The following is a 23902-nucleotide window of genomic DNA, read 5'->3' as shown; positions in this document are numbered from 1 at the left end:
CAAATTCCTTTCCTTGTCCTTGGACGGTGTTGTTGCCACCACCAAGTGATTTAAACAAACATTCAGGGAGGGACCACTTGGAGCCATATCCCCTCCAAAATATCCCCCCAAGTCCCTTCACTCCCTTTCCGAGGGAGCCTTGAGAATAATATATCAACCAATTGCCTTCAATAAAAGTACAGACCAGATCCTTTACGTTTAGACTGGATAACGCACTGCAGCATGATGATGTGCATCCAGCATGATGATGTGAATTGTAAAATTAAAGAAATTAGCAGTGCTTTGTGTATGGAAAGTGTGTTAAATATCATCATCATGCTGGAATACGCACTGCAGTGCCTCTATTTAACCCAGGAACATTTAGCTCTAGGGGCAGAAGTGGTGGACAAGGTGACAGAGGCCGAAAACCCCAATAGCGTTTTAAATGAAATCATCAAACCGACAGATAAATGTTTAATGCAAAATGTTGAACATCTTCTTCGTTCAGCAAATTACAAAATCTTGCTCAGAAAAAACACTAACAGAGCGTGTTTGGGAACAAAACAGGCTGAGTTGTAAAATAAAATGTCAGTTAAAAATAACTGTGTAAAGCGTGTTTTTAAGGAGTTTCAGGGATGTGGGGTCTGTCAAAAGCAACAACAACAAAAGGTACATGAACGGCCTGTTCCTCTAACAAAGGCCCAACCACCTCACCCAGCCCTGGTGTTTGTGCGTAAGGGTTATAGGCTCCCTATGGACCGTTGCAAAGCAGCCCCCAAACCCCTCTTAAATCATACCATCTTCCGCTTCGGCTGCACCTTTTCATTTTCCACCCCAAGGCCCTCTGCATTAGGACTTAATCATAGCCCCTCTAATTTCAACAATGTCTCAGGTCTCTCGTCTACTGTTTCATATTATTTAATGCTGTACATCACCTAGGGTTACAGTTTGCATAAAAGTGTTTTATAAAAACAAAACAAAATATATTCTCTAGGGCCTTAGACAAGGTAATAATCAACAATATTGTAACTATTGTTTTGCAGTCCTTGCTGCAATGTATCTTTTAGCTTCTTGTTTTTAATATTTCTGATAGGCCGTAAGCTGGGGGAGATAATACCTCATAAAGTAAAAAAGTGCTTTCAAACAATAAACGTTTGCCCATGCTAAAGCATAACAACTTACACAGACAGGCTGCCTACAAAACTGTTTCACTAAAAGAGTTATCAACATGCCCCCTAAAACTCAGGACAGCTTTCTTACCAGCATGGCCTGATCTCTGTGGCCCTGGCTTTTTTTAAAAAAAAAAAAAAGTTTGTCCTTGGTTTAGATTTTAAAAAACAGTTTAAAAAAAGAAGAAAAAAAAGGGGAAGAGTGGCGGGGGGAGGAGAAAAGAGTGTGTGTGTGTGGAGCGGGGGTGAGGAAGGCTCCATATCTCTGGTAAACCTTTAAAAAGCAATCTTGGGTGGTTGTTGGTTTTTTTTCTAATTAAAACATATCTAAACTCCCCTCAATTGCCAGTTTTCATATTCTTACCCAGTTGTTGTTTTGGTACTTTAAAAACACTGTTTTTAAAAGAACAGGCTAGTATCTTAAGCCTTTTAGTTCACTAAACTTCTACAAAATATCTCTAAGAGGGGCCTTGTTTTGTTACAGCTCAGGCAATACTGCTTTTTCATAATAAACTTTACAAAACATAATGCTTCAAATATATGGGAAGGAAAATAAACTTCTCTCTGATCCCCTGGATTACAAAATAAGGAGGATATAAACTAGCTGTTACTAAGGTTCTGTGGTTTTCACTCTGGCGTGTTTTCTGCAAGCCCTCTTTTTAATTAAAACACGCATGTAAAAATGTTAAATAAAGGGCTCGGTCTTTATATAGGCTTGTCTTTTAAAGTGTTTATTCCTCTACAAAACTTAATATAACTTCCACTTGTATGTGTTAAAAAACAGGCAAAGAAGCAGCCGCCTTATCTCTGATCTACTGGTTTACAGAGGCTGTTTTTGCTGACAGCTGCTCTGCTGCAAAAGCCTGCTGTCCTTACTAAAAAATGACCAGTGCTAGCCTAAACCTAGGGAAAAACTTTCTGTGTTTTTAAGCCTGGGTTGTTTCTGCGGACTTGCATGTTATTGAAACACCTATGCCTGAGGGGCTAAATGAAGATTATGGTCTTCAGGTAGGCTTGTCTTTTCAACTGTTTATTCCTTTTCACCTCTCTTTGTTAAAAAGCAGGTAAAAAAGCAATCTTCTTCTCTCTGATCCAATGGTTAACAAAATAAGGGGTATATAAACGGTCTGTTACTAAAAATCTAGGGGGGGGTCTGCCTGCTCTTTTACATTTTAATGAAACACTTATGCCAAGGGGGCTAAATACCAAAAAAAAAAAAAAATAAAGTGTCTTCAGGTGGCCTGTTTTTCAAAGGGGTCTTCTTTTCTAATCCACTACCTTCAAAAGGCTGTTTCAAGTGGTTCACACTAAAAACCTTGGGGGGGTGGGGGGAATTTTTCTTAGTAAGGGTTTTGCGGGCTTAGGTCAGGGATGCTTCTGCATGCTCTTTTTTTTAATTGAAACACCCCTACAAATAAAGAAATGTGTCTTCAAGTAAGTTTGTTATTTCATGTATTTAATACGTTAAAAAGAGGGGGTTTTAGACATTACTTCAAAAAAAGATGTTTTAAAATGGCTTATAGTATGTGTTGTTCAGCTTTTGTTACAGAGTCCTGGTTGTTTAGATAAGAGCAGAACAGGGCTCTGCTGCAGCTTCACAGTTTTTACTAAAAAATAAGCAGTGCTAGTCTAAAACCTAGGGGAAATTTTTTTTTTGGTCACTATACATTACTTTTATAACCCTAGACTGTTTGTGCATGCTCTTTTTTTTATTAAAACACCTACACCAAAGGACTGTGCTTTCATTTTGGCATGTCTTTTACCTTTCTTTGTTAAAAAGTGGGGAAAGAAGCAATCTTCTCTCTAATCCAGTGGTTTACAAACTAAGGGAAATATAAACCGTCTGTTACTAAAAACCTGGGGTTTTAAGCCTAGGGTGCTTCTGCATAATTTTTTATTACAACACATATAAAAGGGTTGTGTCTTAGGTTTGTCTTTTCGAGTCATTATCCCTTTGCAAAACTTAATGTAACTTTAACATGTGTTTGTTAAAAAGTTTGGGTCAGAAGCAGCCTTCTTATCTCTGATCCACTGACTCACAGAGGCTGCTTTGCTAACAGGCGCTTTGCTGCAGTTTCACATTGTTTTTACTAAAAAAAGTGTTGTCCTCTACAAAACTTAATATAACTTTCACTTGTATGTGTTAAAAAACAGGCAAAGAAGCAGCCGCCTTATCTCTGATTTACTGGTTTACAGAGGCTGTTTTTGCGGACAGCTGCTCTGCTGCAGAAGCCTGCTGTCCTTACTAAAAAATGACCAGTGCTAGCCTAAACCTAGGGAAAAACTTTTATAAACAGGCTTTCTGTGTTTTTAAGCCTGGGTTGTTTCTGTGGACTTGCATGTTATTGAAACACCTATGCCTGAGGGGCTAAATGAAGGTTATGGGTCTTCAGGTAGGCTTGTCTTTTCAACTGTTTATTCCTTTTCACCTCTCTTTGTTAAAAAGCAGGTTAAAAAGCAATCTTCTTCTCTCTGATCCAATGGTTAACAAAATAAGGGGTATATAAATCGTCTGTTACTAAAAATCTGGAGGTTTAAATCTGGGGTGTTTCTGCCTGCTCTTTTACATTTTAATGAAACACTTACGCCAACGGGGCTAAATAAAAAAAATAAAGTGTCTTCAGGTAGCCTGTTTTTCAAAGGGGTCTTCTTTTCTAATCCACTACCTTCAAAAGGCTGTTTCAAGTGGTTCACACTAAAAGCCTTGGGGGGGGGACTTTTTCTTAGTAAGGGTTTTGTGGGTTTAGGTCTGGGGGCTTGTCTACATCAGAAAGTTGCAGCGCTGGTGAGGGAGTTACAGCGCTGCAACTTTGAAGGTGTACACATCTGCAGGGCATCACCAGCGCAGCAACTCCCTGTTTGCAGCGCTGGCCGTACTCCCGTTTTGTCTCGGGTGTAGAGGATCCAGCGCTGGTGATCCAGCGCTGGTAATCCAATGTAAACACTTACCAGCGCTTTTCTTGACCTCCGTGGAAGGAGGAAGCCTCTGGTAATCAAGCTGGTCTCCTTCCCCAGCTTGCTCTCGCGTTCCCGGAACCCCGAACAAGCAGGTCTCCTTCCCTGCGGTTTGCAGGGGGGGTTCGGGAACGCGAGAGCAAACCGGGAAAGGAGACCAGCTTCGCCGCGGTTTGCTCTCGCGTTCCCCGAGCAAGCAGGTCTCCTTCCCTGCGGTTTGCAGGGGGGTTCGGGAACGCGAGAGCAAACTGCGGCGAAGCTGGTCCCTTTGCAAAACTTAATGTAATTGTAACTTGTGTTTGTTAAAAAGTTTGGGTCAGAAGCAGCCTTCTTATCTCTGATCCACTGACTCACAGAGGCTGCTTTGCTAACAGGTGCTTTGCTGCAGTTTCACATTGTTTTTACTAAAAAATAACCTCTGTTAGTTTAAAACCTAGGGGAAAACTTTTAAAAATTGTTTGTTACTAAAAGCTTATGGTTTTAACTTTTTTTATAAAAATCCCTCTGCCCACTCTTTCATTGAAACACTTACGCCAAGGGGGTTAAATAAAAAAAAGGTGTCTTCATTTAGATATGTCTTTTCAAGTGTTTATACCTTTACAAGACTTTCACTTCTGTTTGTTAAAAAGTGGGGAAAGAAGCAATCGTCTTCTCTCTAATTCAGTGGTTTACAAAATAAGAGGTTTATAAACTGTCTGTTACTAAAAACCTGGGGTGCTTCTGCCTGTTCGTTTTTTTTATTGCAACACAAATATAAAAGGGATGTGTCTTAGATCTGTCTTTTTAAGCCATTATCCCTTTGCAAAACTTAATGTAACTTTAGCCTGTGTTTGTTAAAAAGCAGGTAAAAAAGCAAAGTCCTTCTCTGTGATCCACTGATTCACAGAGGCTGCTTTGCTAACAGGAGCTTTGCTGCAGCTTCACATTGTTTTTACTAAAAAAAAGAAACAAACCCTACTAGTTTAAAACCTAGGGGAAAACTTTAAAAAATGGTGCGTTACTAAAAGCTTATGGATTTAACTTTTATAAAAACCCCTCTGTAAAAGGGCTACGTGGCGGGAAAATGCTGAGGGGTCTGTTTCTTTAGATAAGAATAAAACAGCTAAAAGGGGGGGGGGATAGGAGGGAGTTGGCTCTTGTTTAAAATCTTGGAACTCTAGGATTGGTTCCGGAAAATGAATTCTATGATGCTGCTGTAAAACCACCTCTGATTGGGCCGATCCAAAGGCGGTGATAACAAGTCTGAGAGGGTCTGAACCAGAAAAGTTGCCTCATTCTACAGAAAGAAGTAAAAGGTGAGAATTCTCTCTCTGTCTCTCTCTCTCTGACTCAACCATGTGCTGTCTATCTTTGCCCTTTGCAAAAGGGGCTCTCTTTTCCCTTTTCTTGTCTTGTTCTTTCTTTTAACCTACCCTGATTCTGAATGCTTTTCTATTCACTGTTTTACCCTGTGCTTACTAAACAGGCTCTGCCTGCTTCTCTCTCTGTCTCATTCAGATTCCACCATGTGCTCTCTATTTTTGCTCTTTGCTCTTTTTTTTTCTTGTCCTGTTCTTTTTTTTAACCTCTCTTTTTCTTAACCTACACTGGTATTGAATAGTTTCAATGCTTTTTTACTCACTTTTTTACCCTGTGCTTACCAAACAGGCTTTACCTCGGTCAATTCCCTTTTTAAACCTAGTTTTTAATCATTTTAAATGCTTTTTTCTTAGTACCCCCTTTATAGTTTTTGGCCATGTGCTTACTAAACAGGTTTTGCCTTAGTAAATTTCCCCTTTTAAACCTAGTTTTTAATGTTTGTAATGCTTTTTGCTTAACCTATATTGGTATTCAATAGTTTCAATGCCTTTTTATTCACTTTTTTACCCTGGGACTCCCAAACAGGTTTTGCCTTTCCCTTTTTCAACCTAGTTGTCAATATTATTTAACTTTTTTCTTAAACTAGCCCTTCAAAAACAAATATTTTCTTTTTTAAAAAAGTTCTATCTTTCTATTCTTTCATAACCAGCCTCTTTTCTTCAATAACTTACCTCTTCTTTCAAATTTCCTTTTTTTCCTCTAAACCTTACTCAAACTTTCTTTTTTCCCTTTACACTCTTCTTTCAACCTTTTTCTCTCCATGTACACAAGCACATACACACACAACACCTCCCCTTGTCAAACACACACACACACACACACACACTTTTTCAAAATGGCCGTCGGCGCCACACTTTGGCGCCAATGTTGTTTTCTCTCTCTCTTTTTTTTGATTCCATCATGTGCTGTCTATCTTTGCCCATTGCAAACGGGGCTCTTCTCTTCTTTTTTTTCATCTACACTGGTATTGAATAGTTTCAATGCTTTTTTATTCACTTTTTTTACCCTGTGCTTACCAAACAGGCTCCGCCGTAGTAAATTCCTTTTTTAAACCTAGTTTTTAATGTTTTTAAATGCTTTTTTCTTAGCCTACATTGGTATTGAATAGTTGCAATGCTTTTTTATCCTGTGCTTACCAAGCAGGTTTTGCCTTAGTCAATTCCCTTTATAAACCTAGTTTTCAATATTATTTAACTTTTCTCTTAACCCACCCTGATATTTAATACACCTTTTACATTTATCTCAAAAATTTCTATTCTTTACTTGCCTACCAAACTAAGCCTTTACCATACTCTCTCCTTACTCAAACTCACTAAAAATCTCTCTTCTTTCAAACTAACTAACCCTTTAAAAACAAAAATCTTTCTATTCTTTCATAACCAGCCTCTTTTCTTCAATAACTTACCTCTCTTCTTTCAAATTTCCTTTTTTCTCTAAACCTTACTCAGACTCTCTTTTTTCCTCTTTACACTCTTCTTTCAACTTTTTTCTCTTCATGTCACCAAGCACAAACATACACAACACTTCCCCTAGTCAAACACATACACACACACATTTTTTTCAAAATGGCCGACGGCGCCACACTTTGGCGCCAACAGAAATGGAGGGTGGGAAGGCGGGACATAAGCCCTAAAAGGGGCGTGGAAACCTGTCAAAATTTGTATGGTGATGAATACTATCGAGCTTATTACTACTTATAGTAAAGAACAGAATTATCAGACACATAGATGAACACAGCTTTTGTACAGGGAAATCATGCTCACTAATCTATTAGACTTGTTTGAGAGGGTCAGCAAAGATGGACAAGGATGATCCAGTGAATATAGTGTACTTGCACTTTCAGAAAGCCTTTGACAAGATTCCTCACCAAAGCCTCTTAAGAAAAGTAGGAAGGAATGGCAATAAGAGGGAAGATCCTCTCATGGATCAGTAACTGGTTAAAAGATAGGAAACAAAGGGTAGGAATGAATGGTTAGTTTTCACAATGGAAGAAGTAAATAGCAGGGTTCTCCAAGAATCTGTACTGGACCTAGTGCTGTTCAACACATTCATAAATGACTCAAAAAGGGGTAAACAAGATGAGGTGTCAAAGTTTGCAGGCAATGCAAAATTACATAAGATACCTAAGTCCAAAGCTGACTGCAAAGAGTTACAGAAGGATCTCACAAAACTAGGTGACTGGGCAACAAAATAGCAGATGAAATTCAATGTGGATAAATGCAAAGGAATGCACATTGGAAAACAGAATCCCAACTACATATACAAAATGATGGGGTCTAAATTAGCTGTTATCACTCAAGAAAGAGATCTTGGAGTTATTGTTCTCTGAAAATATATGCTGTATGTGCAGTGGCAGTCAAAAAAGCTAACAGAATGTTGGGAACCATTAGAAAAGGGATAGATAATAAGATAGAAAAACATCATAATGCCACTGTATAAATCCATGGTATGCCCACACTTTGAACACTGTGTGCAGTCTTGATTGTCCCATCTCAAAAAAAGATGTATTAGACTTGGAAAAAGTACAGAGAAGGGCAACAGAAATGATTAGGGATACGGAACAGTTTCCATAAGAGGAGAGATTAAAAAGACTAGGACTGTTCAGCTTAGACAAGAGCTGACTAAGGGGGATGTTGTGAAGGCCAAAACAATAACTGGGTTCAAAAAAGCATTAGATAAGTACCTGGAGGATAGGACCATCAGTGGCTATTAGCCAAGATGGTCAGGGATGCAACCCCATGCTCTCGGTGTACCTAGCCTTTGGCTGCCATATGCTGGGACTTGACGAAAAGGGATGGATCACTCAATAAATTGCCCTATTCTGTTCATTCCCTCTGTAGCATCTGACACCAGCTATTGTTGGAAGACAGGATACTAGGCTAGATGGACCACTGGTCTGACCCAGTAGGGTAATTCCCATATTCTTAACAATTGAACCTTGTTCTATACTAGACTCATACACATTAAGGTCAGAAGGGATCAACATGATCATCTAGTCTGATCTTCTGTATATTTCAAGATACAGAAACTTGCTTATCTACTTCTTTAATAGACTCATCACCTCTGGCTGAGCTACTGAAGTCATCAGATCATGATTTTAAGACTTCAAGTTACAGAGCACTGTTGCTGATGCCTGGCCTGACTTGAGTAATTAACACATGGAGGGAAGCGTCATTTTTTGAATGACAGAATTAGGGTGTAAATGAATCATCAGGTTGAAAACAAAATGTCTGTGCTAAAAAAGATAAGCAAATAGGTCATTAGACTAAGAAGACAGAATGTCTTAACCAACTAAGCCAAGAGAGAGAACACTCAGGGAACTATTTCCTGTGAACTAGATAACAAGGGACAAAATAAGTTAGGAATGTAGAGATGAGGTGAAGAGGAAATCGAAGCATGGACAGTGCACGGACAGCTTATGCCACACAGAGATTGGTTCCTGCAAAGTAACCAAACCAATCCAAATGTGTGATGCAATGTATGGTAAATGTAATGAGATGTGTAATACATTTTCGGTGTGATTTTGGAGCTGTGATGAATCCTGCATCTACCCCCCTACATCTTGTGTTTGAGTCTGATCAACTCAGTGTAGCACTGCTATATGACAAATAAAGATACCTGAATGATGAAAGCTGGAGTTGAACTGAGTTCTTGAGAAGCTGAGTGGAAAGAGGGAATCCCAACAAGAACCCACAATTTACACTAGTTTAAACCTGCAAGTGACCCAGGCCCCATGCTGCAGAGGAAGGCGAAAAGGAAGGGGGAAATTTTCTTCCAAATCTCAACTATAGCAATTAGTCAGAAGCCTGAGCATGTGGGCAAGGCCCACCAGCCAGACACCTGGGAAAGAATTCTCTGTAGTAACTCAGAGCCTTCCCCATCTGTGTCCCATCACTGGCCATTGGAGATACTTGTGTGAGCAGTTGCAGATCAGCTACATGCCATCGTAGGCAGTTTTATCATGCCATCCCCTCTATAAACTTATCAAGCTCAGTCTTGAAGCAGTTAGTTTTTTGCCCCTACTGCTCACCTTCGAATGCTGTTCCTGAATTTCACTCCTCTGATGGTTAGAAACCTTCATCTAATTTCAAGCCTAAACTTGTTGATGGCCAGTTTAAATCTATTTGTTCTTGTGTCCACATTGGTGCTTAACTTAAATAACTCCTTTCTCTCCCTGGCATTTATCCCTCTGATATAGTAATAAAAAGTAATCATATCTTCCCTTAGCCCTCTTTTGGTTAGGTTAAATAAGCCAAGTTCTTTGAGTCTGTTCTCATAAGATAGGATTTTCATTCCTCAGGTCATCCTAGTAGTCCTTCTCTGCACTTGTTCCAGTCTGAATTCATCTTTCTTAAATATGGGAGACCAGAACTGCACACCCTAAACCAGATGAGGTCTCACCAGTGCCTTGTATGTTACTATACTTCCCTGTCTCTAGCAGCCAGGTTCACTGGTCCAACTGAGCTGCAATACCAGTTAGTGGACTAGAAGTGTCTTTCTCAGTTCCTGTTGGAGCCGCACAGCACCAGCAGGAGCTCCAGGAGATAATGTGCATTGTATCAAGCAGTCACAATGCCTGGGGAAAACAGGGAGAGAACTATCTCCCCTCTGTGCTGAGGCAGAGGTAAGGAGGTGGGAGCTACATTATGTCCCTGACTCTTGAGAGGAAGGATGGTCTTGTGGTTAAGGCACTGAACGGAGACTCAGGAGACTAGCTCCTGGTTCTAGCAGAGACTTGCTGTCTGACCTAGAGTAAGTCCTTTAGGGCCTGAACCGGCTTTTATTCTGTATGCCTCAGTTCCCCATCTGTCAAATGGGTATAAAAATGCTTCCATTGTCAGTCTTGATAGGAACTGTCTCTCACTCTTTGTGTTTACAGGAGCTAGCATAAAGAGGCCCCAAGCTTAACTGGGGCCTCTGGATTCTACCACAAAACAAATAAATAATTTGTTGTTTGAAAGCATTCACTGGATAATTTATGGGAATATTTCTTGGCCTGCAGCTTGTTCACAAGCAACTTGTGAGTGTTTTAGAAGTGTTTTTTGTCAAAGGTTTTACGTGAGCATTTGGTGACATGGCAAGCTTCTGCTGCCTGATTGGAAGAGTTAGAATCCATTTTCAGGTGTGAATACTTGTGATTAAGGATACAAAACTATTTTTGTGCACATATTCTACAGTAGGATTCTAAACATGCTTTTCGAAGTGACGATTTGAAGAAATATGTTTGCAGTATTCACCCAGCTCTGCTACAGATGTTCCACTTCCTTGCATTGTGTAATTCTGCCGTATATTTTAGAATGCAGGAGTCTGAGACGTACGACACACAACAAAGCTTTGTTGTGTGGTTTTGAACTGAGAATGGTGGTGAGTGATGTCACAGGGACATGAACAGGAGCAGGTTCTAGAAGGGGGAGCAGTTAGAGGGGGAGACACCGGGCGTCGGTTGGGAACTTTCAGACCAGACTCTGCTCTGGAGGAAGCTGTGATCAGAAGCTGTAAGTTAAGGTTTTGGGGGTACAATTGTCCTTTAATTTATTAGCCGTCCTGTCTAAGCAGGCTCTGGACTGTCCTGCTGTGGCTACTGCCAGCAGTAAGAGCTGATAATACCTTTTGCTACTGTTTCATTAGTACCTGCCAACATCTAGAGACAAAACAGAGCACAGCAAATTAGCATTAATATGTAGATATTTGCATAAGTTCAGGCTCAACCTATCAGAAGCTTGTGCCTTCCCATTTTAGGGGCAACAAACCACTAGTGAGAGAAATATTTGCATGTTTGATGGCTCTGGATAAGGATCAGAGCTGAATCCTTACTTGCAGCCAAGCAGTGCTCAGCACCACTGTGGTGGGGTGGAGGTCGGGGTCAATAGCAGCTTTATACCTTCCTGATTGGGGTCTAGTTAGAAGCTGGCATAGCAGTGTGCTGACCACCCTGCTTTCTCCCCCAACAAGTACCCTACCCGAGAGATGGGGTAGAGCCAGCCACAGTTAAGAGAACAGGCCAGCTAGGTCATTTTTCCAGCTGCTTTCCGCTGCTGGAGTGATGTGAAACAGGTGGAACAAGGGGCTAAGTGTAGGCCCCATATATATAAGTCCAATGAATAATAAACCCGTGAAATATTCCCCTTCTTACTCTTATTCTTTTATTCATGGTGACAAGTCCTAAAAAGATGAGGAAGAGGGGATTAGGGAAAATGCCTGTTAGCATTACTTACAACTGTATTACTTAATTAACCCCAAAAATGCCATAATGAAATGAAGTAAGCCAGGTCATTTTCAACAAGTCTCTAATGGCGGATCTAAAAGATCCAGTAATGACATAGTAAATATTCAGTCTGGAAATATAGGGATTAAAAAAGCCACATTCCTTTTTTTTTTTTTTTTTTTGGTCTTTGCTTTGTGACCTCAGGAACAAGCTAATAAATTTCAAGTCAATTTCAAGATGGAATAGGACAAAAGGAAAAATCTGAGAAATGTGATTCAAAAAACCAAACCAGAAAGTATTTGCTGTCTTGTGAGGCTGGGGAATCCGGGGTTGGAGAATCTAAAGGAGGGATGCCAGAGAAACACTCGATGACTCTGAAACATTTTAGTGCCAAGGCTTCTTAACACGTACAAACAACTCTCCAATTTCATAAGGTTTCTCCCCTCCTGCCTCCCTCCATCCACACACACTCTGAGCCGAACATCAGAAAAAAAACAAGTTTCTTTGAAGACCTGTAGAAAAGACCAAAACTGTAGCGTACAGGGAGAAACAGTAGACTTGGCAGGTCTGGGCCTTCAATGGCACAAACTATTCTTATAAGGGTCCCAGGGAAAACGGGGGAAGGAAGGGAAGAGAAGGGCCCCTGAGAGAACAAAGTTACACTGCTGTCAGTATGGACATGCTTCCAGAGTAAGAAGTGGCTATTGGCTCAAATGTCTTAGACTTTAATATGTGTAACCCTTTGCTAGGTGGATCACACTTGTCAGCCTTCCAGTTCCCGGTGGACATCTGACTCATCGCTATGTACATAATTATGAGAAAGTCAGCTGCGAAGTTCTGATGCCTTTAGCCTCAGTGCTTTCAGTTTCTGGATTAATAAGATTTGTTAGTCTTTTAGGTTGTCCAGTTTACAGTGTGTGTCTGTGCACGCATGCACACTCTGTAGTTCCTCTGTGCAAAACAAATATCCCTCTGAGGGTGAGATTATAGCCGTGGGAGAAAGAGAAGGTACCACAGCTGGGGTGAAAAGGTTCAATCTGGGTTACCTCAGGGACAGTCCTGCCAGTACTTGTTATGGGAACAGGGAGTTAGACTTTTGGTCTTAGAATCCCCCTCTGACAGTTCTTGTATTTTTTCCTCACAGGTGGAACCAAGGTTCCCCATTCTCTGGCAAAAATGAAGGCGCTCACACTTCTTTCCCTGCTTGGCTGCCTAATCACGGCAAACAAAGCAAAAATCTTTAGCCGATGTGAATTAGCCTATATGCTTCATGAAGAAGGGCTGGATGGGTATGAGGGTTACAGCCTTGCCAACTGTGAGTTTTAGTGCTCCTTCCTTCTCACACACACACTTCTCCCCAATTTCCCCTCACGCCAAACTCCCTTCACTCTTTCATCCTCTCTGCCACTCCCTTATTCCTGCTGCCTTTTCCCCACTCCTCCTATCTGTCTGTCTCTGCATGTTGTTTCCCTCCTCTCCAGGGCTCTGCCTTCCCATACTCCCCCAAGTTGCCCCTGTTTCTGTGGACAGCCTCTGCTGTGGACACTGAGCACGTTCTCTTCCTGCATCAGGGATCTGCATGGCATTCTTTGAGAGTGGCTTCAATTCGGCAGCAGAGGACGACAATGCAGATGGCAGCACGGACTATGGCATCTTCCAGATCAACAGCCGTGTCTGGTGCAACAACTACAGGAGCCCCACTGAGAACCTCTGCCACATACCCTGCACTGGTACTGTCCCTAACCCCACCCCCAGGAGTGGCAAGAGCCACTGCAGGATTCCTGCCCATGTCATAGCTGCTCTTCATTCCTCAGTTAAAAATTAACACACAGCTATCATTCCTCCCTGCACGGAAGAGGGGTTGAGCCATCTCCATGGTACCAGCCCCCCCTTTCTAGGACCCTATGGAGGGCTCCCTGCGGGGCTGGGATCTGGGTGGAGAGTAGGTAGCCCTGAACTGGGTGAGGCTGAGGAGGAGAAAACACATTTTGTCACCACTAGCTATGTAGTGGTTACCTGGGAAAGATAACAGCCTGGGCCGTATCACCTGTCATGTGGAACCACTTCCATCATGGGAACTTCCCACTTTTAAGGCAGACACCCAGGTACAACCACAGTAATGTTTTCCCCCTGGGAGCCACACTGCCTCGGCTGGGGTGGGAAGGCAGGTTCAGAACCATCCCAGAGAGGATTGGCAGAATGAAGTACAGTCCCCTTTGGCAGGAATACACACAAGACATATCATTGGATAATAAAACTCTGCCTTTCACCTGAGGGTATCAAAGTATGTCGGACACTTGAATTAATTCAACCTCCTGGCTCACCGGTGGGAACAGTGTTATTACATTGATTACACTGAAGGGCTAATTGATATGACCAAGACAATGCAGCATGGTGGAGCTGTGAACAGAACCCAGGAGTCCAGACTCCCACTCTCCTGTTCCAACCAACACACCAGATGCTCAATTCAATGGAAAGTAGCAGAGGGTGCAATGCTGTCTCTGGCAGGCTGCAGTGGGAGGTACCTGCTATTTACCATGTATGCTGAGGGGATTCTCCTCTTGACCTTTCTGGGTAGGGAAGAGCCCTTGGATCTCTCAGCTACCCAACAATGATCCCTGATTCTTTTCTCTTTGTGTGGCTTGATAGGCTCAGTGAGCGCAAGTTAAATTCCTATGAGCTCAGCCCCTCCAGCCCCATGTTCCCATTATCGCTCGTGTATTCACTCTCCCATGCACCCCACTCACTCTTTCTTATATTAAATCTAACTGTCCTCACAGGTTCTCTCCTCTAGCAACGTCTGCCCCCTTCTCTCTCATTGCCTCTCACTCATTCCCTCAGCCTGGCCTCATGTCTTTCTCTCACTCCAGTTCCTTCTGCCCACCACCATGTTCTCTTCAGCCCATTCCCCCATCCCATCGCTGTTTCCCTATTTTACCTTACCCTTCCAAAAAGAACAGGAGTACTTGCGGCAACTTAGAGACTAACAAATTCATTGTAGCATAAGCTTTCTTGGGCTACAGCTCACTTCATCGGATGCATGTAGTGGAAAATACAGAAGGAATATACACACACACACACACACACACACACACACACACACACACACACACACACACACAGGGAACATGAAACAACGGGTGTTACCATACACATTATAAGAAGAGTGATCAGTTAAGGTGAGCTGTTGTCAGCAGGAGAGAAAAATAACTGTTTCTAGTGGTAATGCTCTAGGTTCCCCTCACTCTCCCTGCTCTGAGAGTGCAGCAAGGAGGAAAAGGGGAGCCCAGTTCAACACTGCAGCTCCGCAACTGCACAAGCAAGCAGCCCCTTTGGAATGCCACTGGGGGAGCACGACAAAGGCTGGCCAGCAGGGTGCACAGCTGAACAGCCATGCCCCTTATATTTGGGTGCACTATACTGAGGTTTTATATGGTAAATCCCCATTCATGCTTCCCTCTTTTCCTTGCAGACTTGCTGTCAAATGACATAACAGATGACATCGTCTGTGCCAAAAGAATTGTGCAAGACCCACAAGGAATGGATGCCTGGTAAGGGGCATCCTCGGAGATTCTCTTTGGAAATACAGACATGCATTTGTGATTGGGAATGTTTGCCCTTCGCTTAAGTCTAACGCTGAAGCAATACAAGTAAACACAATAAAGCCTTAGAACTTGGTGAATGGACAGTGACTGATAAGCAAACTCACATTGCCTAATTTCAATAAAGAGAAACCATTTAGGAGAGACTATAGAGAAAGGAACAGAGGAGAACAAAAGTTGGACAAAACAAGGCAAAAATGAAGCATAAAGGGACACTAACCATTCACATAGCCACTACACTGGCCTCTTTAAGGCTCACCTTTGCCACAATAGCTGCACAATAGCTATGCAGTTGGCAGGCTGAGACTGCTACTCATTATACCAGCCATAGTGATTTCATGTTCCCTTGTCTGCCCCGACTTTGTTTTTCCTCCACCTGTTGTCTCTTGTCCTATGCTAAGATTGGAATTTCCTTGGCGAGGGGGAGTCTTTTTAGGATGTACAGTGCCTAGCATAGTGGAGCTCCAAGTCCTGATTAACGAGTATAAATCATGATAAAGACAGAGTAATAAACAAATAGAGACCGAGAAAGGAGGGCAGAGAAAAATTCAAAAGCACATATAAATATGGAGTTATCACAAGACCCATAGCACTTTGTACAAAAATAGATGTGTGAACTAAGCTCCTGACTAAGTTCCAATTTGGGGAGCCATCCATTCTGTTTTCAGGTTTCCCCACTGTAGTTTCAGGGCTACATTATCCCTCAGCTCTTCCTGCGGTAGGGTGTTGCTGTGCATACTTCACCACAAAGGCAGCAGTATGTAAGAGTCGGGGAGGTAATTTCTGTATGCTACGTAGACAGTAAATTACTTAGGGATCCTTTGGCATGGAAATTACTGCAGCATGGTCGACTAGCCATTCAAATAACTTAATTCTGCTGCCCTGACACTGAGGAGTATCTTACTCCTTGGGTTTCATTTCAGTGGGGCTGTTCCATCAGAGTGAATGGCTGTTCAATGTGGGTAAGGGTGACTATGACGGAGTTCCCGGGCAATGCTCAGGAACTGCTCCCTACAAAGCCAGTCAGGACTCTGGTGAAGTCTTCTCTCTGTGAGCAGGGCAAGAAGCTCACACGGCTTCCATCTTCCTGGGTGTGACCTTTGAAGCATTCAACATCTTCTGCCCCTCTGTGCGCTTCCCACAGCAAGGCTGCCCTGGTGGTCCTGGGGAAGCCGCAGGATCCTGCACCCCCACTTCACAGATCAGATGTGACTCTTAGCCAGGCAGAGGTTTATTAGATGACAGGAACATGGTCTAAAACAGAGCTTGTAAGTACAGAGAACAGGACCCCTCAACCAGGTCCATTCTGGGGGCAGCGAGCCAGACAACAATGATTGCACTTCACTCCTCATCCCCAGCTAGCTCCAGACTGACTCTCCAGCCCTTCCTCCTCTGGCTTTGTTCCTTTCCCGGGCTAGGAGGTCACCTGAGTTCTTTGTTCTCCAACATCTTTAGCTATCTCCTTGCTGCGCGGAAGGGACCCAGCCATTAGCTACCAGGAGATAGAGTGTCGGCCATTTATGTGCACTCGCCCTTTGCTCTGGAACACTCTCACCCCCTAGAGACTTAAGAAATGCATAGGGGAAACTGAGGCACCCACACAGTATTCAGAGGAAACATTAAGAATAGTCCCGCTTCGTCACAGTGACAGAATCTAGCCTTATGATTGCTTAGTCCAGGCCAAGTTTAGATAGACTTAGTGTGGTAACACATTGCACAGCACAGGCTGTGTTCCTCAGTCTGTGAGATAAAAGATCCAGGGAGCTTCAGGGTCTCTGTGTGTCCAATATCCTGAAAGAAGAATCCTCTTCCAGGGTTTACTACAACAGATTCCCGTCTCTTCTCTATTGCAAGGGACATTAGAGAAACCTAAAAGTATTATTATTAAAAAAAATAAAACCTAATATTCACTCTTTGCCTTTTCCTTCCTCAGGGAGGACTGGACAATGCACTGCAAAGGGCGAGACCTGTCTGAGTGGGTGGATGGATGTGACCTGTGAGAAAGTCACCAGCCTGGCTCTGCTATGACTATGTTTTCCTGAAAAAGGAGTGTTTCTTTTCCCTGGGCACTTCTGGCAGTTAGTGTATACAAACAATCCATTCCACAAACCAATAGGAAAAACAAAAAACAACAGCATATACTAATTTAAAGATTTTTTTTAATAAATGGATTTATTAATTTAAAAGAAATCAGCTGAGGACTTTAGTTTCACGTACTATTTAGGACTCAACTCCAGAAGATTTTCCTGAACTTAGTTGTATGTGAAACAGCAAGGTGCAAGGTGAAGTGGCTGATAGGCAAGGTTCTGGAGCTGCAGTTATAACTGGTTAAAAGGGGTTTCCAGAAACTGCTGAGTGCTTTGGGGTTTTCAAAGAGGGCAAACTGGAGAAGCTGAAAGGTATATGAACTTGTCCACAGAGAATGTATAAGATTTACCTGTATACTAAAGGGTGCAAAATACGTGCCATGGTCTCACTGGGAGCTGGGCAAAATTTGTAAGTATTTGCTAATCAAAATGCTGAGCAATTCAACACTGTCAGTATCACACACATTCCCACTGAAATGCAGAAAAATGTGCAATAAGTATGAAATCAATTTCCAAGTGGCTGAAAAGATAAATAAATGCTCCTGTAATCCAAAGTTTAGAAAACTTAGCCACAGTACAAGCATGGTGGAGTTTACAATCATCCTCGATTGTCCTCAGCTGCGTATAGGCAAGTGGAGCCTTGCATCTTGCAGGTCAGTGAACAGAATTGAGCCCCAGAGTTTTGTTGGCTGGTGCATGCAGTAGTCTTGTTTGTATCAGTTTTCTGCTGTTAGAAAGTGGGAGTTTGATCCTAATTTGAAAATCATTTCTAGACCTTCTAAAAATCCTAAATAAAAAGTCCATAATGAAATCAGGAATTAAATCAAGGACCCAGACTCAGCTGAGGCTGAGAAGTGCACTGTGTAACTCATGGCTTTAAGCCATGTTTATACTTTCCTGCGCCTGGGCTGGCTGAGTGCTAGCCGGCCCCTCAGCATCAGTTGGATCACCCTAAGAAACAGCATGCATCAGTTACCTATGCCTCCCCAATCCCCCCAGGAGTTGATACACCAGCCACACCATCGATCACCCATTCCCTTACACTAGCTGCAAGGGTTGCATGAGAGTTGCTATGCTGGCTCTGTGCTGCTGAAGGTTGGGCAATCCCCAGGTGAGCTGAGATGGGATCCCATAATATGGCTGGAAACACTCCTAAATCTTTGGGCTCTATTAAGATTATTACAGTCTATTATTAGATTTTTATAGAATTCTTTAATGTGTGTTGATCATTACCCATCCGTAAGACATGCTCTTTTCCTTTCACTAAAAGGAATGGCACCACATCTAAGTGGGTTGATTGTCACAACAGCAGTTGGAATGCAAAAGCTAAAGTGACATTAAGTTTGTCACCAAGAGATTGAGAGTGTGATACTTCCCAGGGGTACCCAGGGCACGAAGAAGTCTTGTCTGTGCCTGCTGTGGATCAGCTCCCTGAAACCACCAGCCTCTGGCAATACAAACACTGCCTTCCAGGCCTCTGTAGGCCTCTCTCTGTACAGATTAGCAATAGGCACACGCAAAACCCCGAGTCCTCCGAGCATCCCTCTGAAGTGCTCCACTCCTGTTCCACTGAACACTCACAGAATTGCCAGGCCTGCTGTTCCCAAAGGAACAGTACACACCAGCTTGTAGGATTCAATTCAGGATGACCACTTTGCTTAACACATATCTATCTCAAAAACAAAATTAAGTTTATCATCAAAGAACAGACATTCAAGTGAAAGAGAGTGAGAATATTGGAAACAAATGGTTACATATAAAATAAAATCATAACACACTTTCTAGAGGCTAAACTTAGCTAACAAGGCATTCCCCTATCTTCTACAAGATAGCTTACCTCAAGTTCTTTCCCTGGCATTTTCAAGTGGTTTGGTTGAGACCCCTTCTCATAAGATCAAGCCCACTGACAGCTTGCCTCAGAGATTGAAGGAATAACTAGGGGTTCCTAGTTATAGTACCAGACCCCATTGTTTTAGTTTGCAAAACAGGACAGACCCTGCTGTTTACCTCTTCCTGTTAATCTTCTCTCTTTCAAGATTTCACAATCCTTCATTATTATCAGGTTCAGACTGGCGAGTGGAGGCCTATTGTGAGCCGCACAATACTTAAGTTACATGAAAACAGATAGATGGTTTTCTTTCAGACCCAAAATGCTTATCTATTTTTCACCATTTCTGGTGACCACTCCCTCAAGACAGATCTTAACATAATTTTCCATTTATATACATAACTCCTTACACATCATCCATATATGCATTTTCCATGTGACATGGGCTTTCACTGGAGACCTCACATGACAGTCTAATGAGCTAGAATGTAAATACCACACCCAGGGGATTCCTATAACCCTTATGCCCTCTGCCAGCTCCCATCAAGAGGTCCTTGAGACACACAGTTAAAGAGAAATAGTTAGTTATCCCACTTGTGAGAATTGTCTGTGCCTTGTTATTTTTTGCTATCTTTTGGCAATGTACAAAAATACCAGAAAGTTGTTTTTGTTAAAAAGAAAAAAAAAATTGAGCAACCATTCTGTTATAAATGGAGTTGGATCTGAAAATATTCCCAGGTTCATCAAACTTTGGCAGTTTTGACATCCCAACCTAGATTAAATAGACAGCATGGGGCTGACACTGAAATAATTAATGATAATCTTTTTCACAAAAGGCTCCTCTCACATCAAGACTCCAGATCTTAATCCACATGAATGTTGGCATGTGAAACATCTATATCACATAATGTATCCAAATTGGGAGGAAACAGATTTCCATCTCAGGTTTTTCCCCACCCTAGAGCTAAGGACAGTAGGGTGGATTAAGTACCAAATTCTCCTCTGTGATTCAAACTACAGATCTCTGTTACATATTCTGTGCATGTTCTGCAAACTTATGGTCCTATTAAGTGCCTGGAGCAGACATAGAAATGTGATAGAATTCTGTGAATTTCTTAATGGTGTCAACTACAGTTGTGTCAAACCACCTGTCTTAAAAGGTCTTCCTGGATATTTTGTACAGGTAGAAAAATACTACCTGTGCTGCATTTTTGTAGCACTATGGGGACATCAAGTGGTTACTTTGGGTAACAGCTGATTGGTATCCTTCCTCTCGCCCTATAATTATAGAAGGGAAGATTGGGAGTCCTAGATTCACTTTTATTCAGACATAGAATAAGTAACTCGCTTTCAATATTATCCATCTGTAATCTCAAAGGACATGCAGAATACATTTTCCTTGGTTTCTGTGTGAAAGCAAGTTTTCCATTCATTTCTACAGCTAGCATTTGCTAGGTTTTCTCTATCATCATATTTCCACTGCGTTTCAGAACCTGTAAATCTTGTGATGACGTGAGTATTCCAGGTAACTTGGCCAGCACTGATTCTGAGCTAGCTAACCAACTACTAGAAGACCTTGCCAGCAGTCATGGACAACAGGGATCATGAGATCATCTCTAGACACAGTATGAAAACTCCCACTAAGGCATGAAAAATGACACATAGGGCCTGGGCATCTTCCCATTCAAGTCAAAAAGAGGTTTGCCACTGACTTCAGTAGAAACAGGGCTGACCCCATACAATATGTCAGTGCATAGCACTGCATTGCTTAAGACTATTTCAATATTTCCATTATATGCCTCATCTCTCAGAAGTTTATAACTTGGACATAAATATTCACTTGGCAAAAATCTCGGCAGCAAGCAAATTAGGGGATTTGTTTTTAACATTTTTTTCCCACACACCAAAAATCTTCCTTGGATGTTTTTAACTTAAAAGTGTGCTACTATATATAAATGTTTACCAGTTGCATGGGATTTTTGCACTCCTCTAACTTAAAAATGACTTCACTCTTTCTTAAAGGAAAACTGCAATACAACTTAATGGCTATCCCAATTACTACATCCAAGTGCCAAGAGGGGTAAGTCACTAATGGGAACAACATTCAGGCAGGAGGCTACACTCTGGAGAGACTGATCCTATAGGGTGCCCAGTACTGCAGTCCTTACTCATACAAATAATGCCCATTGCAGTCAGTGGAACATTTTGGCTTTGTTAGAAATGCAGGACCGGTTCCAGAAACCGCCTCTCACTATGTTAATGGCCACAGCAAGATACTTTCAAAGGTGAAGGTTGTAGGTTCTATTTTATTTGGTTAATTTAACAGTTGTTTGTATCAGCAAAATGTCTGTTGCCATTGAGAGACATGCCAGCACCATTCGCCATGATGGCAATATTGTAAAAATGCCCAAGTGCTACATTTCTGCAAATTTCTCTGAAAAATAATGTATTACTACAGACATGACTAGAGTATTTATTACAGATTTATTTTCTAGCCCAGGGTCTGATCCTGCATGCCCTTAGTCACATGGGTCAAACTTACTCCATCATTTACTGATGAGAATCTGGCCCGATATCTTTAGTCTCATGTGGCCAGTAGAACCAGTCCTGTATCAGATCACTGCTCCTCTCAACCACTCTTCTCTGTCTTACTAAAATCTCTATCTCGGAACTTAAAGAGCTCAATCTGTTTAGTTTATCAAAAAGAAGACTGAGAAATGACTTGATGTCAGTGACATCCCTGCTTAAACTTACTCAGACTTGCTGAGTCTGAGTAAGAGCAGAAGCTGTTAGGATATACACCTCCACAGCAAATGAAGGTGTGATTGTAGCATGAATAGCTATATTTGTGGTATCTTTAATCTTGCTACGATGGATAACAATAGTAGTGAAGATGTGGCAGCATTGGTTTCAGCACAGACTAGCTGTCCCAATACAAGCCTACCAGGGATCTTTGGTATCTAATCAGGTTCCTAGCCCATGCTGAAGACCATGCCACCATGTCTTCACTGCTATTTTTATCCACGCTAGCTAGAATAAAGTAAGCACTGGTATGTCTACTGATGTTACAATCACCTCTATTTGCTGTGTAGGCATACCCTTTGTTTGTAATTTGGATCATTTAAATAAGTGAGATTGTAAATAGCATTGAAACACACAGCAAACTCCTCCCCAAAACAAAAAATCCTTTGCTTTAACATTAGTAACAAGAGAAAATCCACGTGGGGAAAAAAACCCAGAAGCACCTTTGATTTTAGGGCATCACTCATTTTGGCTGGTTTTCTGCAATAACCTTCAAATTCTGTGTTATTACAAAGTTAATGTGATAACTTTTTCATGTGTGAATGTATGGGTATTGGACTAAAACTGATGGAAGTAATGCAGAAAGGGAAGTACAAGAAAGGAGTACTATGAAAAGGGATCTGGGGATTACAGTGGATCACAAGCTAAATATGAGTCAACAGCGTAACACTTACAAAAAAAAGCCAACATCATTCTGGGATGTATCAGCAGGAGCATTGTAAGCAAGACACAAGTAGTAATTCTACCATTCTACTCTGAAAAGGCCTTAGCTGGAGTATTGTGTCCAATTCTGGGTGACACATTTCAGGAAAGATGTGGGGAAACTTGAGAAAGTCCAGAGGAGAACAACAAAAATGATTAAAGATCTAGAAAACATGAGCCATGAGGAAAGACTGAAAAAATTGGGTTTGTTTAGACTGGAGAAGAGAAGACTAAGGGGGGATATGATAATAATTTTCAAATACCTAAAAGTTTGTTATTAGGAGGAAGGTAAAAAAATGTTCTGAATCTCTGAAGATAGGACAAGAAGCAACGGGCTTAAATTACAACAAGGGAGGTTTAGATTTGATAGGGAGGCTGTGGAATCTCCATCTCTGGAGGTTTCTAAGAACAGGTTAGACAAACCACCTGTCAGGAATGGTCTAGTTATTACTTAGTCCTGCCTGGAGTGCAGGGCACTGGACTAGATGACCTACTGAAGTCCTCCCTTCCAGTCCTACATTTATATGATTCGATGATGTGCTGCTGCCCTGTTAAACTACCATGAATGGTGGAATTCACTCCATTTTTTCTGCTCAATTTACCTCAGTGAAGGATGCTTTTAAACTAAACAATTAAGTGACAAAAGAGTTAATGCAACATTCAACCTTCAGTTAAATTCATAAAGGCGGAAAGTGCTACATTTCATGGTATAGCAGCAAAGTTAACACAGCCCATTGCACATAATTAGTATCTTCTCTTCCTGCTTTCCAGATTAAATCCATAGCATAACATGTTGCACTTTATTTTATGCTTTATATTATAAAACTTAAAGGATGTTGTTGGTAGCTTAGTTTCTACCCGTTCTGACTTCTAATGATTTTCATTGTGCCACCTAAACACTGCAATGTTTTAAGTTTTATTACTATAATGTTTACTTGTTTTACCTTATAATATTATATTGCACAAACCCAAAGAACATTCAATTCTTTCTATTAAATAAATGCGGATATTTTACTTTGCTTATTTTCTGATATCCATTTCCCTTTCTTTCTCAATGTATTTCTGAACAGCCAAAAACATTTCCTTGTTTCCTTTATGTTGGATCCTTTTAATAAAAGCTTCTACATCAAAGTTACAGGATCCATTTGATGAAGTGAATCAGTTTCTCTGAGGGGTCACAGTTGGAGTTTTAGCATTTAAGGAAAGCAAAAGAT

General features: G+C 41.5%; 1 protein-coding gene across 2 annotated transcripts; it reads left to right on the top strand.

Moving 5' to 3' along the window:
* The first annotated feature begins 1855 nt into the window (after nt 1-1855).
* On the top strand, nt 1856-22665 carry LOC115645512 (sperm acrosome membrane-associated protein 3-like). 2 transcript variants are annotated; one of them, XM_030550274.1, is made up of 6 exons: nt 1856-2156; nt 5264-5398; nt 12812-12982; nt 13239-13397; nt 15140-15218; nt 17203-22665. In XM_030550274.1, exons 3-6 carry the CDS (start codon nt 12844-12846, stop codon nt 17267-17269), a joined length of 444 nt encoding a protein of 147 aa, XP_030406134.1. In that variant the 5' UTR covers nt 1856-2156; nt 5264-5398; nt 12812-12843; the 3' UTR covers nt 17270-22665. The 2 variants fall into 2 exon arrangements, with proteins under 2 accessions (XP_030406134.1, XP_030406133.1); XM_030550273.1 differs by lacking the exon at nt 1856-2156 and adding an exon at nt 3220-3541.
* Nucleotides 22666-23902: the final 1237 nt, after the last annotated feature.

Source organism: Gopherus evgoodei, chromosome 2, assembly GCF_007399415.2.
Source record: "Gopherus evgoodei ecotype Sinaloan lineage chromosome 2, rGopEvg1_v1.p, whole genome shotgun sequence".
NCBI classification, from domain to species: Eukaryota; Metazoa; Chordata; order Testudines; family Testudinidae; genus Gopherus; species Gopherus evgoodei.
Note: the sequence above shows the minus strand (reverse complement) of the source record. Positions and strands in the feature narration are given on the sequence as shown.